At 52.2% G+C, this 16,578-nt stretch overlaps 2 protein-coding genes across 8 annotated transcripts; both read right to left on the reverse strand.

Annotated features, from left to right (window-relative positions):
• Nucleotides 1-385: 385 nt before the first annotated feature.
• Nucleotides 386-13,472, reverse strand: ATF6B (activating transcription factor 6 beta). 6 transcript variants are annotated; one of them, XM_001151201.8, is made up of 18 exons: nt 13,258-13,472; nt 12,812-12,891; nt 12,583-12,661; nt 12,244-12,335; nt 11,256-11,391; nt 6,398-6,483; nt 6,124-6,259; nt 5,906-6,037; nt 4,952-5,085; nt 4,084-4,269; nt 3,903-3,994; nt 2,987-3,166; nt 2,715-2,822; nt 2,450-2,531; nt 2,159-2,229; nt 1,826-1,937; nt 1,602-1,686; nt 386-1,090 (listed from the first exon to the last, which is right to left on the reverse strand). In XM_001151201.8, exons 1-18 carry the CDS (start codon nt 13,370-13,372, stop codon nt 861-863), a joined length of 2,136 nt encoding a protein of 711 aa, XP_001151201.3. In that variant the 5' UTR covers nt 13,373-13,472; the 3' UTR covers nt 386-860. The 6 variants fall into 6 exon arrangements, with proteins under 6 accessions (XP_001151201.3, XP_009449228.2, XP_009449226.2 ...); XM_009450953.5 differs by having other exon boundaries at nt 2,159-2,252; nt 13,258-13,440; XM_009450951.5 differs by having other exon boundaries at nt 2,159-2,226; nt 13,258-13,423.
• A 375-nt stretch (nt 13,473-13,847) lies between these two features.
• Nucleotides 13,848-16,137, reverse strand: FKBPL (FKBP prolyl isomerase like). Of its 2 annotated transcripts, none has more exons than XM_009450954.5 (2): nt 16,064-16,137; nt 13,848-14,995 (listed from the first exon to the last, which is right to left on the reverse strand). In XM_009450954.5, the coding sequence occupies exon 2, from the start codon at nt 14,919-14,921 to the stop codon at nt 13,872-13,874; it is 1,050 nt and encodes a 349-aa protein (XP_009449229.1). In that variant the 5' UTR covers nt 14,922-14,995; nt 16,064-16,137; the 3' UTR covers nt 13,848-13,871. The 2 variants fall into 2 exon arrangements, with proteins under 2 accessions (XP_009449229.1, XP_001162639.1); XM_001162639.6 differs by lacking the exon at nt 16,064-16,137 and adding an exon at nt 15,236-15,496.
• Between the last annotated feature and the right edge of the window lie 441 nt (nt 16,138-16,578).

The raw sequence follows: 16,578 nt of genomic DNA on the forward strand, positions 1-16,578 counted from the left end.
TCCTGGGCTCTGAGCCTCTGGCCCCAGCTCTCGTTGTTTGTTTGAGCTGCTCATCCTGGACAGCAAGAAGAGGGGGAGAACCTGCTCGAGAGCAGGAGACCCAGAGGCTGCTCACCCTGAAGGGCGTGGGGCCCCATCTTTCCTGTTGACTCACATTCCAGGGATGCGTATCCTCTAGTCTGTCACGCCATGAGACATCGTTGCTAGACACAGATATACCCCAGAGTTGCAGGGGTGGGGGCAAGGGGATGACATGCGGTCTGTGATCCCGCACCCACCCCAACTCAGAGCCAGCTATGTCTTCAGTGCTTGATTCTTTGATGCTGGCTCTGGAAAAGCCACTTTCCCCCAAACTCCCCATCACGAGCCAGGAAGGCAGCCACCATTCCTTCAACTCCCTCCAAGTTGTTTATTTAATAATAATAAAAAAGAAATGCACACACATAAACCTGAACTCCCCCCCACCCCACCCTCCCTTACTCCCAGTAACTAGCTCCAAAATGCAAAAACTTCCCTTGTCCCACCTGGGGACTAAATTCCCACCTCCACTGCCATAACACTAGAGAAACAAAATAAAAAATATGCAGCAGCTCACCACCCACCCCACAAATGAACCTCACACAATCCCCTCAAACAAAGAAGCCGGGACTGGGGGTTCACAGGAATGAGAGGAGCCCTATATTCTGAAAAGGGATGAGAAGAGAGGTGAACACCCCCACCTCAAATAAGTGCTTAACCCCCACACCTGGTCTTTCCTTTACCAATTGCCCCAAGCCTGGGGATCAGGGAAATTTGAAACAGTCCCACCTGGCCACCTGGTATCCCCTCCCCCCGTTCTAAGTCAGTGTGAATGGCAGAGGTCAGGGATGATTGAGGTAGAAGGGCTGGTGGGAGGCCTGGTGGGCCTGGCTGGCTGCAGAGGCTGGCAAGGGGCCACCTGTGGCATTGCCTGGGGTTGGGGATGGCTGTTTTCGGAGCGAGGGGGGCACTGTGGAGGTCTTGATGTGAATCACCCTGGTGTCCATGACCTCACACTCGATCTGCATCATCTCCTCATAGTCCCCCGGGGCCCCACGGCCTGACAGGGTCTCTGTGAGAAGGGGAGAGTTAAGGAAGAGGAGATGGGGAGGCAAACAGGGATTGCAGGGAGGAGGGGAGGAAGTCAGAAAAGTAGAGGTGAGCAGAGAGAAAAAGAAAGGGCAATAGTGAGGAGGCAGATCCATAGCGGGAGTTAAACAGGATGGCAGGGACAGAGTTTGGTGCAGGGACAAGGAGAGGGTAGGAAAAGAAAAGGGCATTGAGTGTGGGGTCACACAGGAGAGGACATCAAGAGAAAAAAGTAAGTGAGAGTCTAGCAGGTTCCCGGCCCCCCGCCTCTGCCCAGTCATCTACCCAAGCACCTTCACCAGGGAAGGACCCTCACCCTCGTCTCCCTCCCAAGTCTCCTGCATGGTGCTCTTCCCTCCACCTACTTCCTGCTGCTTCTCACCTGTGGGTCCAGCAGCTCTCTGGATGCCCTGCTCCTCTCCCCCTTCCCCCTCAGCTCCCAGGCTGGATCTCCCTGTTGGAACTGCCCCCATACCCAGCAGGGAAAGAGTTACCATTGGGGGCCATGGCAGGCATCACCAGGGACATCTTGGGCCGGGAGGTCTTGTTGTGGCTGATGGCTGGGAGCAGCAGGTGGTCCTGGGGAACAGATGGGCCAGGCCAGAAGGGTGGAGGCAAAGATGCCAACAAGCTCCCCAGCCCTACTCTACATCCCCCTACTGAAGACAGACTGCTGGGAACCTGGGGTGACAGAGATGGAAGGGCAGGAGAAACTCACCCTTCGGAAAGATACAACATAAAATGTGTCTTCCCGTCGGTCAATTGCATCCAAGAACGCTGGCTGCGAATGGTCTGGGTGGCGATATAGTTGCAGCTGGCCCACAGAATCCCTAGGCAGGTGGGGAAACAGGATTTGAGGGGAACTAAGCCCAATGCTCAGTTTCTACCAGGGAAGGGGGTAGGATGAGAGAAAAAGACAGGAGACCCCCAGTGGAGGAGGGAGGTATAATCCCACTGGTGACAGTAATGACAGGCACAGGACAGCTACTGGGGGTACAGCTCTTGAAAGTGGAATTTCACTTAATAAGTAAGCACCCCACCCCACACTCACCTTTCCGGGGGTCCAGGGGGTTGGATGGGGACTGCCTTAACTGGAGGTGACTTCTTCCGTGGCTGAGACTTCTGGAAGGAGAAGTATCTAAGGACTTGGAGAGGGTGAAGGGAAAAGGGAAAGAGACAAACAGCCCCTGGAAGCTGATGCCACCTCCCACTCAACCCTCCACTTCCTTCAAACGATCCCTCAAACTTCCACAGCGAGATGCCCAATAGAAATCCCCTAAAGGACAAAGGCCTTTAGCCCTTGTCTTCAAGTGGCCTTCCTTGAACCAGCCACCCGCCCTACCTGTCTCTCCTGGGCCCTCTGAGGGATCTTCCGCCGGCCTCTCTGGTGGCGCTGGACCCAGCCACTCAACTCGTCAGCAAGCCTGGGGAAGTGGAGGAGGCTCAGGACCTCCATGCCAGGCCAAGATTCCCACCCTCCTTGCCCACCCACAGGAGTGAGGAGAGGGCAGGGAGCACTGGCACTTTAGTACACAGGCCAGCCAGGCTGACTGCAGAAGGCCTTGGGAGGCTGGGGGTGCTGGATGCCCCAGCAATGAATCCCACACCTCAGGGACTCAGTGCGGTTGAAGTGCCGGCAATCAGAGGAGAGGAAGAGCTGGTCTAGGTCTCTTAGTAGTAGCTCCTTGGCGCCCCCAGGGAAGGCTGTCAGGTTGCTGGAGTGAAGCAGGAAGGAGACAACACTTGGAGACTGCCCAGCACTCCCACAACAAAGAAGGCGATGATGGCAAGAGAAAGCTTTGGGTCCCCCTCACTGAAAGCGGGGAGAAGACCAACTCATACCCTCAAACGAGAGGGGGCCCTCTCTCTCTCTCCTCACCTGAAACTGGGCTGGTCTGTGGGGCTGGGCTGGGGCTCCTTAGGGCCCTGGGAGGACCCCTGGAGAGGTTCAACTCCCTGAACTGGCTCTTGCTCCGAGAACCCCAGCAAGTGTCTCCGGGGTTGAGGCTCCCCCTTGTTCATCCGAGGAGAGATGGGAGCTGAAGGAGGCTCACTGATGCTGTGGATAAAGAGGGACTGAGCAAAATGAAGAATTTCAGCTGTATCAAGGGTCTAGTTAAGAGTAAAGACTCTGCAGATGGACTGCTTGAGTTGCAATCTGTTATACAAGCCTGAGTCTGCCTCTGTAAGATGGGAATAAGGATGGTCCCTACATACAAAAAAGAGAGTGCATCACCTAGAGCCTAGAACTCAGTAAGCACTTAATAGTCACTATTTCTACCAGCATTATCACCATCATCTACTCTCCACTGGAAAAATAACGGAGCAGGAGGCTGGGCGAGGTGGCTCAAGCCTGTAATCCTAGCACTTTGGGAGGCTGAGGTGGGCAGACTGCCTGAGCTCAGGAGTTCGAGACCAGCCTGGGCAACAACAGTGAAACCGTGTCTCTACTAAAAAATACAAAAAATTAGCCGGGCATGGTGGCGTGCGCCTGTAGTCCCAGCTACTTGGGAGGTTGAGGCAGGAGAATCACTTGAACCCAGGAAGCGGAGGTTGCAGTGAGCTGAGATCGTGCCACTGCACTCCAGCCTGGGCAACAGAACAAGGCTCCGTCTCCAAGAAAAAAAGACAAATAATGGAGCAGGAAGGGGCTGGCCAGACACATCATCGGTGCCAAGGACACCAGAACCATTTGTGTATAAGCAGAAGGAAATGGCCTGGGCCAAAGCAGGCAGCTAGGAGGCTGTAACGTGGGCTCCACCTGGAAGGTTCTAGTGAAGCAAGGAAGGTCTCACCTGACAGGTCCAAAGTTGAAGGCAATGAAGAGAAGGAAGACCATGATGCAGACCATCTTCCTGTTTCCAGACCCTAACTTGAGCTCGCTGTTCTAAGGTACAAAGAAAGAGACAAGAAAAAGGGGAATCATTCCAAGGAGGCTGTATTCCTGTTGGTCTCCCAGGGACAGACTGGTCTTACTTCAGCCAGCAGGGCCTCCAGCCGCCGCCGGAGGGCAGCATTCTCCCGGCGGAGCTGCTGGTTGTCAGCCAGTACTGCTTGCAGCCGAGCCTCCAGTCCCTGCAGATACTCTTTCTTCTTTCTCCGGGACTGGCAGGCTGACTCCCGGTTCTTGATCATTCGCTGCTGCCGCTTCAGCAGCTTTGCCTAGGCACCCGGAAGGTCAAAAAAGAATGACAGATGAGTTGGCAGAAGGGGACTATGCTCCCAAACCCCAAGGAATGATTTACCCAAAGCTCACATGGCCATTCCCCTGCCTTCCTGACCCACCTACACAGCCAGAGAGGTTTTTCCTCTCTACTCAAACACGCTAGGGAAGGGGCCCTTCTTTCAAACATTCCCTGCTACTGCTCCTCAGAGGTGGGAAAGGTTAGAGTGTGGGAAGAACTTTCTCCATGCTGGTGGAAACTCTTTCCTTCGTAACTCTTTCTTCCTGTCAACCCACATTTGTAGGGTTCAAAGTTTAACCTTGTTATACTGCTTATACAGTTTACCTGATTTTCCCCTAGGAGGCAGCCTCCCTCCCCAACTATGGCCACGACCGCAGTCGTATAGTACAGTATGACTTCCTTGCCTTTAATTTATGGAGACCAACCCCATTTCTCCATCTGCAGTGACAGCAAACCTAAAGGACCCTAAAACTACCTGGAGTTGATATTCATATAGAAACAGGAGTCCATTCTGACCCTCAGAATGATCTAATGGGTCCGTTTCCTCACTTTTTTCTCCTAGGTCTCGACTCCCTCCTCATCCCACAGTTCTCTCCATGGCAAGACTTCCCTCTTCCCTTCCCATCACTCGCCCTACTTCTCTCCTCCCCAACACTTACATCCACTTCAGGCGGGCAGGAGTTTCCAGGCATAGGAGCGGGAACGATGCTCTTCCTCTCAGGCCGTGGTAGAGAGGGAGCCGGCCCTTCAGGCTGGACTCGAATAGCACCCTGGATGAGGACAACTGGGGACACTGAGGCAAGTGAGCAGAGGTCAGAGGGCTGTGCGCTGGGTGGGGTCCCTGTGTCCACACCCACACCAGAGCACCCAAGGATTGGGCAGCCTCAATGGCTGCAAGCTCTCTGACAGGGTCAATGCAGCCCGCCTCCTTTTCTCCTTTTTTTCTTTTTGAGATGCAGTCTTGCTCTGTCGACCAGGCTGGAGTGCAGTGACGCGATCTCGACTCACTGCAAGCTCCGCCTCCCGGGTTCACGCCATTCTCCTGCCTCAGCCTCCCCAGCAGCTGGAACTAGAGACGCACGCCACCACGCCTGGCTTATTTTTTTGTATTTTTAGTAGAGACGGGGTTTCACTGTGTTAGTCAGGATGGTCTCGATCTCCTGACCTTGTGATCCGCCCGCCTTGGCCTCCCAAAGTGCTGGGATTACAGGCGTGAGCCACTGTACCCGGCCTTTTTTTTTTTTTTAATTAATTAATTAATTTTAATTTTTATTTTTTGGTTTTTCTTTTTTCTTTTTTTTTTTTTTTTTTGAGACAAAGTCTCGCTTTGTCGCCCAGGCTGGAGTGCAGTGGCATGATCTCGGCTCACTGCAACCTCCGCCTCCTGGGTTCAAGTGATTCTCCTGCCTCAGCCTCCCGAGGAGCTGGGATTACAGGCGCCTGCCACCACTCCACGCTAATTTTTGTATTTTTAGTAGAGACAAGGTTTCACCACGTTGGCCAGGCTGGTCTTAAACTTCTGACCTCAGGTGATCCGCCCGCCTCAGCCTCCCAAAGTGCTGGGATTACCGGCGTGAGCCACCATGCCCGGCCCTTTTCTCCTTCTTCAGTACCTGGGGGTGGCTGGACGAGGGGCTGCAGAAGGACGGTGGTGCTGGGAGGCACAGCTCTGGGTGGCATTGGGACAGTGGTTAGCACTACAGGTTTGGGCTGCAGTGGTGGCTTCCGGGTGGGCAGGGCTTTCCCTGAAGGAAGGTGAGAGAAAAGAACAAGAAATGTCAGGACCACAGGCCTCTCACTAGGGATTCCAAATGTCAGGAGACTCCATTACCTGAGGAGCCATCAAGGGATGGGCCCATGCTGATCTGGACAGCTCCAAGTGAGGGGGCTGGGACATCCCAAAGGAGGCATCCTGAAGGGGAGAGGGACTCTGTCTTCACTTCCAGGACCTCCTCTCCTATAAAAGCCTATGTGGGGCATTCCAGAGATACATTAGTCAGGAAGAGTGTCGAGGAGAAGGAGCTGAAGAAGAGAAAGCTCTCATACCTCTAGGTAAGGAGGAACTCACTGGAAAACCTGGAGGAAGGAAGGAAGGTGGTGCTCACCTGGCTGGAGGAGTCGGCTGAGAGCAGGGAGGCCTCAGAGTTGACGGAAGAACATGGAGAGACAGGTTCTATCTTGGTCTGGACATCTGTGGGAGGCAGGATGAGGCAAAAGCTGGATATCATGTAAACACTGAAGGGTTAAGAGGGTTAAGAGGGTTAAGATGGGAGGCTGGGCATGGTGGCTCACGCCTGTAATCTCAGCACTTTGGGAGGCCAAGGCGGGCAGATCACCTGAGGTCAGGAGTTCAAGACCAGCCTGACCAACATGGAGAAACCCCGTCTCTACTAAAAATACAAAATTAGTCGGGCGTGGTGGCGCATCCCTGTGTCCCAGATACTCAGGAGGCTGAGGCAGGAGAATCGCTTGAACCTGGGAGGCAAAGGTTGCAGTGAGCCGAGATCGTGCCATTGCACTACAGCCTGGGCAAGAAGAGCAAAACTCCATCTCAAAAAAATAAAAAAGAGGGTTAAGATGGGGAAATGGGTCCTTTCTCTTTGAACCTGAAAATAAAACTCTTCTGGCCCTAGATTACAGGCCATCCAGGAAGGGCAGTCACAGAGCTGCTCACCTGCTGGCTTTCCGCCCTGCTTTTCGCCTAGTGCTTCCCTTTCTCCTTTAGTGGCTCCTCTAATTTTTCTCATCCCTGCTCCATGTTCCTCAAAGCTGTCTTTGCCCTTCTGCGTTTCCCTCTTTCTTGTTCACAGAACTTGTCTATTCACATAGAATAGGCCTGAGCAGGGGAAGTGGCGGGGGGGGGTCTCCAGCATTCACATGGCCCAAATTCCTATCTTGCTGGATTTCCACCTTATCCTGGCCCAATGCATCTCCATGCTGACAACCGCCAAGTGTGCATCTCCCCCTGGCTGCTCACCTGCACCAGATTCTGACTTCCAAGCTGCCTGCTGGTCCCTTCCATTCTCATGCCTCACCAGTCACCCAAATCTAACTGGCCATAAATGAGGCTTCCTGATTGCCCCGTCACACAGTTTTCCTCCCAAGCACCAAACAGCAAAGCCTCAGTCACCTCTGAGCCTTCATGGCCTCCATTAAATCTGCCTTTATGACTTGTTGATCACTCCATGAAAGAAAATGCTAGGCCCCATGTCGGTGAAATAAAACCCTTCTGAGGGCCAGATTCAGCCCACAGGTCAACAGTCCACCACTACCTCTGGTCCATACCGTTCACTTTGGTACTTAATTATATGATCACTAAGATTGCTTTTTAAAACTTCAATTTATATTTTTGAATAGATAATACAGTCATGATACAAATCCAAATGAACAAAGGAAAATTAAGTCAAAAAAAAAATCTTGGCGGGGCACGGTGGCTCACGCCTGTAATCCCAGCACTTTGGGAGGCCGAGGCAGGTGGATCACGAGGTCAGGAGATCGAGACCATCCTGGCTAACACGGTGAAACCCCCTCTCTACTAAAAAAAATAGAAAAATTAGCCAGGCATGGTGGCGGATGCCTGTAGTCCCAGCAACTTGGGAGGCTGAGGGAGGAGAATGGCATGAACCCAGGAGGCGGAGCTTGCAGTGAGCCGAGATTGCGCCACTGCACTCCAGCCTGGGTAAAGCGAGACTCTGTCTCAATTAAAAAAAAAAAAAAACTTCCCTTCCCTGTCCTCCGGTCACTCAGATTCCCTATACAGAGATAACCACTATCAGAACTATTTAACCATGGTTGGGCATGGTGGCTCACGCCTGTAATCCCAGCACTTTGGGAGGCCGACACCCAACGCAGGTGGATTGCTTGAAGCCAGGAGTTCGACACCAGCCTGAACAACATGGCAAAACCCTGTCTCTACCAAAAATACAAAAAAATAGCCGGGCATGGTGGCACGTGCCTGTAGTCCTAGCTATTAGGGGGGCTGAGGCAGGACAATAGCTTAAACCCAGGAAACACAGGTTGCAGTGAGTGGAGATCACGCCAATGCACTCTAGCCTGGGTGACAGGGCAAAACTCTGTCTCAAAAAAAAAAAAAAAAAAAAAAAAGGGAACTATTTAACCATGATGTATTATAACCCTCACAAAACTCTCCAAAAGCAAGAACTATGTCTCATGTCCATTGAGGGTAAAGTACAGGCCCTCAAAAAATACCTAAGTATGGAGGAGAATCTGACTCTAATAACACTATGCAATGCAAAGCCACCAACAATCCTTACAATCCTTTTGCTGCTAATAGCAGTGGGCGATCTCAGCTCACTGCAAGCTCCGCCTCCCGGGTTCACCCCATTCTCCTGCCTCAGCCTCCCGAGTAGCTGAGACTACAGGTGCCTGCCACCATGCCTGGCTAATTTTTTGTATTTTTAGTAGAGATGGCGCTTCACTGTGTTAGCCCGAATGGTCTTGATCTCCTGACCTCGTGATCTGCCCGCCTTGGCTTCCCAAAGTGCTGGGATTACAGGTGTGAACCACTGTGCCTGGCCTGCTAATGGTATTTCAATCCTTATTTTGTGTGTCTTCTTTATAACATTTATTAATCTGCTAGATATAATCTGTTTGTCCCTCCAAATCCACTCTCCATCCCTCCCTGCTGTGCTCTGAGATCCAGGGAGAATCTGAATGGACTGTATCAGCGGGCTCCCTGGTTGGAGTTCAGCCAGTGAGAGATGGTGCCAGGAGATCCAGAAGGTACTTTGAAATCAACAATCAACATGTCAACTGGGCATGGTGGCTTACGCCTGTAATCCCAGCACTTTGGGAGCCAAAGTGGGTGGATCACCTGAGGTCGGAAATTCAAGACCAGCCTAACATGCAAGAAACCCTGTCTCTACTAAAAATACAAAATTAGCCAGGTGTGGTGGAGCATGCCTGTAATCCCAGCTACTCAGGAGGCTGAGGCAGGAGAATCGCTTGAACTCAGGAGGCAGAGGTTACAGTGAGCCAAGATCACACCACTATTGCACTCCAGCCTGGGCAACAAGAGTGAAGCTCCATAACAACAACAACAACAGAATCAACATGTCCAACGCTGAATTCATCATCTTCCCTGACCAGAAAGCCCCTGCTTTTGCAGTCTCCATCCAGTGAACAGTAACATCACCCACCCACAGCCATCCTAGCCACAAACCTCTTTGACTCCTACCTCTCTCCAATGTCCAGGAGGTCACAACTCATCTATTCCACTTCATTCTTTCTCAAGTCTGCTTTCTTCACGACATCCGAATATCTCACTTGATCAACTGCATAAGCTTCTTCCTTGGTTCTCTTGCCTCTGGCCCTGCCCCTCTGCAACCCATTCTCTACTTTGCCACTAGAATCATCTTCCTAATCATATTGCTTCCCTGCTTAATTCTCCAAAGGCCCCCACCTATCCACAGGATAGAAGCTAAGAGCCCCTTAGCAGGGGCCCCACCTGGCCCTGTAGCCTCTACAGTTCCACATCACTCCCCAAATCCTTCTTACACCCACTCTGAAGAAATGCAGGGTCCTCAGACACAAGTCAACCCCCACACTGTCCTCCTGGCTAATTTCTACGTGTCCTTTAAAACTCTCAGGAAACCCTTCTTCCAGGGGCACATCCCAGATTTAGCGCCAATGTGGATGAAATGTCCCCTCTTATGAGCTTTCATGGTACCCTCTAGTGATTTTTTTTTTTTCGAGACCGAGTCTTGCTCTTTTGCCCAGGATGGAGTGCAGTGGCGTGATCTCGGCTCATTGCAAGCTCCGCCTCCCGGGTTCATGCCATTCTCCTGCCTCAGCCTCCCAAGTAGCTGGGACTACAGGCTAATTTTTTGTATTTTTAGTAGACACGGGGTTTCACCATGTTAGCCAGGATGGTCTCAATCTCCTGACCTCGTGATCCGCCCACCTCGGCCTCCCAAAGTGCTGGGATTACAAGCATGAGCCACCACACCCAGCCCCACCTCTAGTGATTTCTATCCTAGAATGACCACACCTGTATTGACTGGTACTTGTCTTTCTCCCATTACCAAATCACAGGGTTTGAAAGTCAGCATGGTGGTCAGGCCTTGTTCATCTTTGCATTCCCAGCATGCTGCTCAGTATCTGGCATGGAGTAGGTGCTTAATAAATATTTCTTTTTTATAATTATTATACCTCAGATATGATCACATCAATAAACATTTACTAAATACACAGCTACGAGTAAATAAACTTGGGAACACTTTAAAAATAGAACAAATAATGTTAATTGTAGAATCTAGTTTAGTATATGGTGTTCTAGCCTTTCTGTACGTTTAAAAATGTTTATGGGCTGGGCGCGATGGCTCACGCCTGTAATCTCAGCACTTTGGGAGGCGGAGGTAGGCGACTCATGAGGTCAGGAGTTCAAGACCAGCCTGGCCAACATGGTGAAACCCCATCTCTACTAAAAATACAAAAAATTAGCTGGGCGTGGTGGTGGGTGCCTGTAATCCCGGCTACTTGGGAGGCTGAGACAGGAGAATCACTTGAACCTGGGAGGTGGAGGTTGCAGTGAGCTGAGACCACACCACTGCACTTCAGCCCGAGCGACAGTGTGAGACTCTGTCTCAACAACAACAAAAATGTTTATAATAAAATGTTGGGTGGAGGGGAATCACACAGATACATATGCCCTAAACTGCTCACAAGTTTTTAAAAAGTAAGTTGAATGGCATGACAGAATACTAGGAACAAGAAAAAGAGAGAAAAATAATATCCATCTCCTCAGCACTGCCCTTGCTGTGGTTCCCTGAAATGTTTCCTCTCCTTCCTGCCTTCCCTCCTGGTTTTCTGCCATTTCCCCTCCCCACCTTTTTCTCCCTGTCCTGCTGCCCGCACTTCCCCTCCATCTACACACATACACACACACACATAACACATTCTCCCGTAGTAGAGCCAAGGATTGGGGGCAGGCTGTTTTATTACCTGAGGAATCATCAGAGGTGGGGATAACGTTGATCTGGACGGTTTCAAATGAGGATGTTGGGTCATCTCCCAGGAGACACAGTGGGGGTGCCAAGGACTCTGTCTTCACATGGAGCACCTCCCCTACCCCAAGAGCCTGGGTGAGAGTTGGTGTGGGGCAGGGGGCAGAAAGAAGGGCAAAAAATAAGGGAGATGTTGACAGTAAGAGCGAGAACAAAAGCTTTAGAAGTTTAGGGCTTACAAGCCATCAATTATTTGACATTCTGGTCTGAATGGTACTGACCATCTTTCTAACCTGTTCATTCTTCCTACTTTATTTCTGGGAGAATTGATGAAATCTCATGACTTCAAATATGGCCTCAGAGTGGACAACTTGGGCAAGAACAGTTCCAGAATTCTCAGCAGTCAATAACTCTCTTCTTCCCAGCCCCACATAACTCTTTATATTAAAAAGACCCAAGATCAGGCATGGTGGCTTATACCTGTAATCCAAGCACTTTGGGATGCCAAGGTGGGAGGATCACTTGAGCCCAGGAGTTTAAGTCCACTCTGGGCAACATAGGAAGACCCCATTTTTACAAACAATAAAAAAAAATTAGCCAGACATGGTGGCATGTGTCTGTGGTCCCAACTACTCAGGAGGCGGAGGCAGGAGGATCACCTGAGCTCAGGAGGTCAAGGCTACAGTGAGCCGTGACCCCGTCACTGCACTGTAGTTTGAGTGACAGAGGGAGGCCCTATCTCAAAAAAAAAGCAAAAAACAAAAAACAAACAAACAAAAAAATCTTCACTGCTAGATAACCAAAGGGGATGTGGAAAATGAAGACATTAAGGAAACGGCAAAGGTAGTGGAGAAGGCCCCCCACACCTCACGCACCTCATGACTCATAGCACACAAATCATTTAAATCATTTCTTTGTCACCCACGGGTGAAGGGAATGAAGCAGAGTCCCCGTCACAGAGAGTAAGAGGGATATGGCTCTCTCACCTCGCTGGATGGCTCTGTGGAGAGACGCGATGACTCGGAGCTGAGGGAGGAGGAAGAGCAGGGGGAAGACGGCTCAGACTTCACCTGAAGATCTGGAGGAAAGGGAGTTAGAAATTATCAGGAAGCAAAGCTTAAGAAGAGTCCAAAAAGTACCCAAGGACATGTCGGTGGGGATTCCTGTACCGCAGCAAGGGAGAAGGAACAAAAATAGGGGATTGAAGGAGAGAGGATAGGCACTTATGTAGAGGCGTGAGGATATAGGAAGCTACGTAGTTTCTGGGAAACAGTGGGAAGATGACGGTTTCTGGAAATCTGAGGGAACGACAAAGACTACCTTACCTGGGAAGATTGGCAGGAGTTCCCATGGGGGCTCAGGGGGGCTGACATCCATCCCCACGTCCAGGGAGCTGCCCTCAAACTAAATAAGGGAGGATACAAGAGGGCAAGAGTGTGAGAAAGGGTGAGAAAGTAGGGGTGACTCCAGATGAGTTATGGCCTGTGAATGAGTCCAGGTTCTGGGCTCACTTTCCACCCACCAAGGGTTAGAGAAAGGCTGGGGACACAATACCGGGACATCCTGCTCCGGGCAACGAAAGAGCTGCGTCTGCTCCTCGGCCACTTCATCTAGGCCAGAATACAAGGTGCTGTCTGCAAAAAATGCTGAGTGTCGGGGGGTCGTTCGGTGGCCCCAGCCTACAGATCGCACACAAGCCCCCGCCCCATCCCTCATTGGCTCCGCTCGGCCAGACCCACCGCCCGCCCACTTGAAAAGTGATACAACCAGAGTGCTTCAGCCCCTCCTTCCCCGACCCCGGAACAACTCGACGTTCCAGCAGGGAGCAGAGTTCTTCCCTGACTTTTGTATCCCCCTTAATGCACAACGAGCCCCCTGCTCCGCTCTCCTTCAGATGGCGGATTCCGTATTTGCCCAGACTTCCTCTTTAGGCCCCCGCTTCTTTCCCGCGTGCCTCAGGGACAGTTTGCCACAGCCCTCTCCCCTCCCCGGTGCCTCACTCTGCAGACCCCAGTCCTCCGGGCTAAGCAGGTTGTCGGTGAAGAAACGCGTCGGGTCAGCAATCTCGCTGAGGAGCATCAGCTCCGCCATCTTTCCCCCCCACCCCCCAACCATGAGACGGTTCCCAAGGCCCGCCTCTCCCCATCACCAACTAATCAGTTGACTCTTTTAAAAAAGGGGGCGTCCCGGAAGCTCTACCGACCAGTAAGAGACCTGGGTGCTGAGCACGTGAATCAACAGATGCGGATGACTGTGTAGGCGGGCCCAATGGGAGCACAGCAGCAGGAAGTAACTTCCAGACAGTGCCATACCGCCAAGCGCATGCGCCAAACAGGCTCCAGCGATAAAGCGCCTGGGAGATGTAGTACCCAGTATTAAGGTCCACCGTCTCCCCCAGCCACTACTAAGTTTAGTTTAGACAGCTTCTATGTGTCCTCGGAGATAGATAAGCCCCTCAAAAGGGGCGCACTGGGACCACTGCTACCTCCCCTAGGAAGCCAAAAGCTGAGAATGGGATATGGGCTGAAACCTTCCCTCTGGCCCCCCACCCCCAAATCTCACAGCACAGACCACAATTCACAAGTTCCTGTCTCTTTTAAGGTTTAACTTTTAATCAGCCAAACATCTTGCGCAGACCCTGAGCCAGCCCTGCATCCTGGTTCTTCCCCTGAATGACCACCTTCCCCAGTTCCTCCTGGGCTGCCCGGTTTTTGGGATCTATCGCCAGCACCTTCTTGAGGTCAGCAGTTGCTTTTTCCAGGTTCCCAAGGGCAGCCTGGGCAACCCCCCTTCGGTATAAGGCCTTTAAATGGCCAGGCTCCCGCTCCAACACCCGGTCACAGCTCTGGGCTGCCAACTGAGGCTGCCCTAGCAACAACTGACAGGCAGCCAGATTGGCATGAAGGACAGTTCGTTCTGGAGGGCCAGGTGGGGGTAAAGTCAGGAGCAGCCGAAGAGCCCGTCCATAGCATCGGGCAGCTCCTTCAGGGTTCCCAGCTCGAAATAGTTCTGTGCCCCTTGCACGTTCTTCCCTGGCCAGGGCTTCCTTCTCGCTAGTCTCCAGCTCCCAGGAGTCTCGGCCTTGAGTGAAGGACGCCAGTGTGAGCCTGACAGGAGGTCCAGAGTGCCCAGGCAGCTGAAGCTCTGCTTCCTCACCTTGACACATGGACTCCAAGCATTTCTCTATGAGCTCCCCCCAAGTTTCCTCCCTCCATGGCCCTACGCCCATAGTTAGCTCTGTCCAGCCCTCTGGCGGCCCTGATCCGAAAGGAAACCCCAAAGCCAGTACCCGGCAGCAGGAGCCTAGTTTGGGTTTGTCCAAGCCATGGCCACGGATTATGATCTTCTTGACAAAGCTCCCATCGGGGCAGTACCAGAGATCAGAAGCTTGAAGGGCCTCTGGCATCTGACTGGTTGATCCATGAGACTTATGAGAGTCTCCTTCAAGTTCAGCAACCAGTTTTTCAGCTCCTTGAGTATGCTCTAGAATTTGGCTGGCTGGATCTGGGCTTACTTCCAGCTCAAGCGTTTCGGTAGGAGGGTCTCGGGGCTGCTGCCTAATCTGAATAACTGAATCAAGGTTCTCCCGAAGGTTCTTTTCCCACTCTTGTTGCGGCTGAGAGGTGTCCTTTTCTCCAATTGTATTGACTGGTGGCGTCTCCATATGGATGCTTAGTCCCTTCCACGGTGAGTGAACAGTTTTGGTCAGAAAGGGATGAACCAGGTTCAGGTCAGCACCTGAAAAGAAAACCAAACAATGCTAATAGCAGGGTTCTTATTTAGACTCCTTTCTCGTCCTTTCCCATTCTTCTGAGACCCAGGCCCCTAGTCCTGAAAGTCCCCAGTTTTGCTTTCCTCCAAAAATCTGCTCGAGCTTCCCCGTTCCACCCACATATAATTTAGAACTATAAATTCCACAATTCCCTGCGGTTAAGGTAGCCGCGCCAACTACGGACACCCGGTCGGGTCAATAAGTACCTGCGCGGCCAAAGTGCCTAGCATGGTGACAGGAGGAGCCGGGCCATTCGAATCACCTCTCCTTCCAAAGCTAAATGGCTACTGAATACTGCCCTCGGAGCCTTGCCCCACGCGGAGAGGGCAGCCGGAGAGGGGCGCGGTGCGGGGGGCGGGGGTAGGGGGCGGAACAACTGGGAAAGATACTGACAACTAACCCTGGAGCCCGCGAGACTCCGAATCTAGTCAAATTCCTGGCAGCCAATCGGGAGAAGGGAGGAATCTGGTTAGCCCGCCTATTGAACGTGACATCATTTCCTCCGCAACCATGAAGCTCCAGGCCTTAGCAACTGAACTAGGCCAGAGCAACCGAACTAGGCAGAATCGAACAGAATTTGGCGCGGTCGGGCTGGCCAGGCTGCTCAAGAGTCAAAGTGGGCCAACATGGTGAGACCCTGTCTCTACTAAAAATACAAAAATTAGTAGGTCATGGTGGCGCGCGCCTGTAATCCCAACTACTCGGAAGGCTGAAACAGGAGAATCGCTTGAACCCGGGAGACAGACGTTGCAGTGAGCCGAGATCACACCATTGCACTCCAGCCTGGGCGACAGAGCGAGACTCGAGACTCCGTCTCAAAAAAAAAAAAAAAAAAAAAAAAAAAAAAAGGTGGGCCGGGCGCGGTGGCTCACGCCTGTAATCCCAGCACTTTGGGAGGTTGAGGTCAGGAGTTCAAGACCAGCCTGGCCAACATGGTGAAACCCCGTCTCTACTAAAATGCAAAAATAGCCGGGCGTGGTGGCGGGCGCCTATATGCCAGCTACCCAGGAGGCTGAGGCAGGAGAATGGCTTACCTGGGAAGCGGAGGTTGCAGTGAGCCGAGATCGCGCCATTGCACTCCAGCTTTGGCAACTGAGACTCTGGGAGGCTGAGGTGGGCGGATCACGAGGTCAGGTGATCGAGACCATCCTGGCAACATGGTGAAATCTCGTCTCTACTAAAAATACAAAAAGTTAGCTGGGCATGGTGGCGTGTGCCTGTAATCCCAGCTGCTTGGGAGGCTGAGGTGGGAGAATCGCTTGAACCAGGGAGTCGGAGGTTGCAGTGAGCCGAGATGGTGCCGCAGTGAGCCGACATGGTGCCACTGCAATCCAGACTGGCGACAGAGTAAGATTCCCGCCTCAAAAATAAATAAATAAATAAATAAAAAGCCGGGCATCGCGCTCGCCTGTAATCCCAGCAATTTGGGAGGCCGAGGCGGCGGGGGGGGGGGCGGGGCGGGGCAGGGGGGAGGGGGCGGGGCGGCGGGGGGGATCACTTGAGGTGAGGGGTTCAAGACCAGCCTGGACAACATGGTGAAACCCCGTCT

Source organism: Pan troglodytes, chromosome 5 (genome assembly GCF_028858775.2).
Source record: "Pan troglodytes isolate AG18354 chromosome 5, NHGRI_mPanTro3-v2.0_pri, whole genome shotgun sequence".
NCBI classification, from domain to species: domain Eukaryota; kingdom Metazoa; phylum Chordata; class Mammalia; order Primates; family Hominidae; genus Pan; species Pan troglodytes.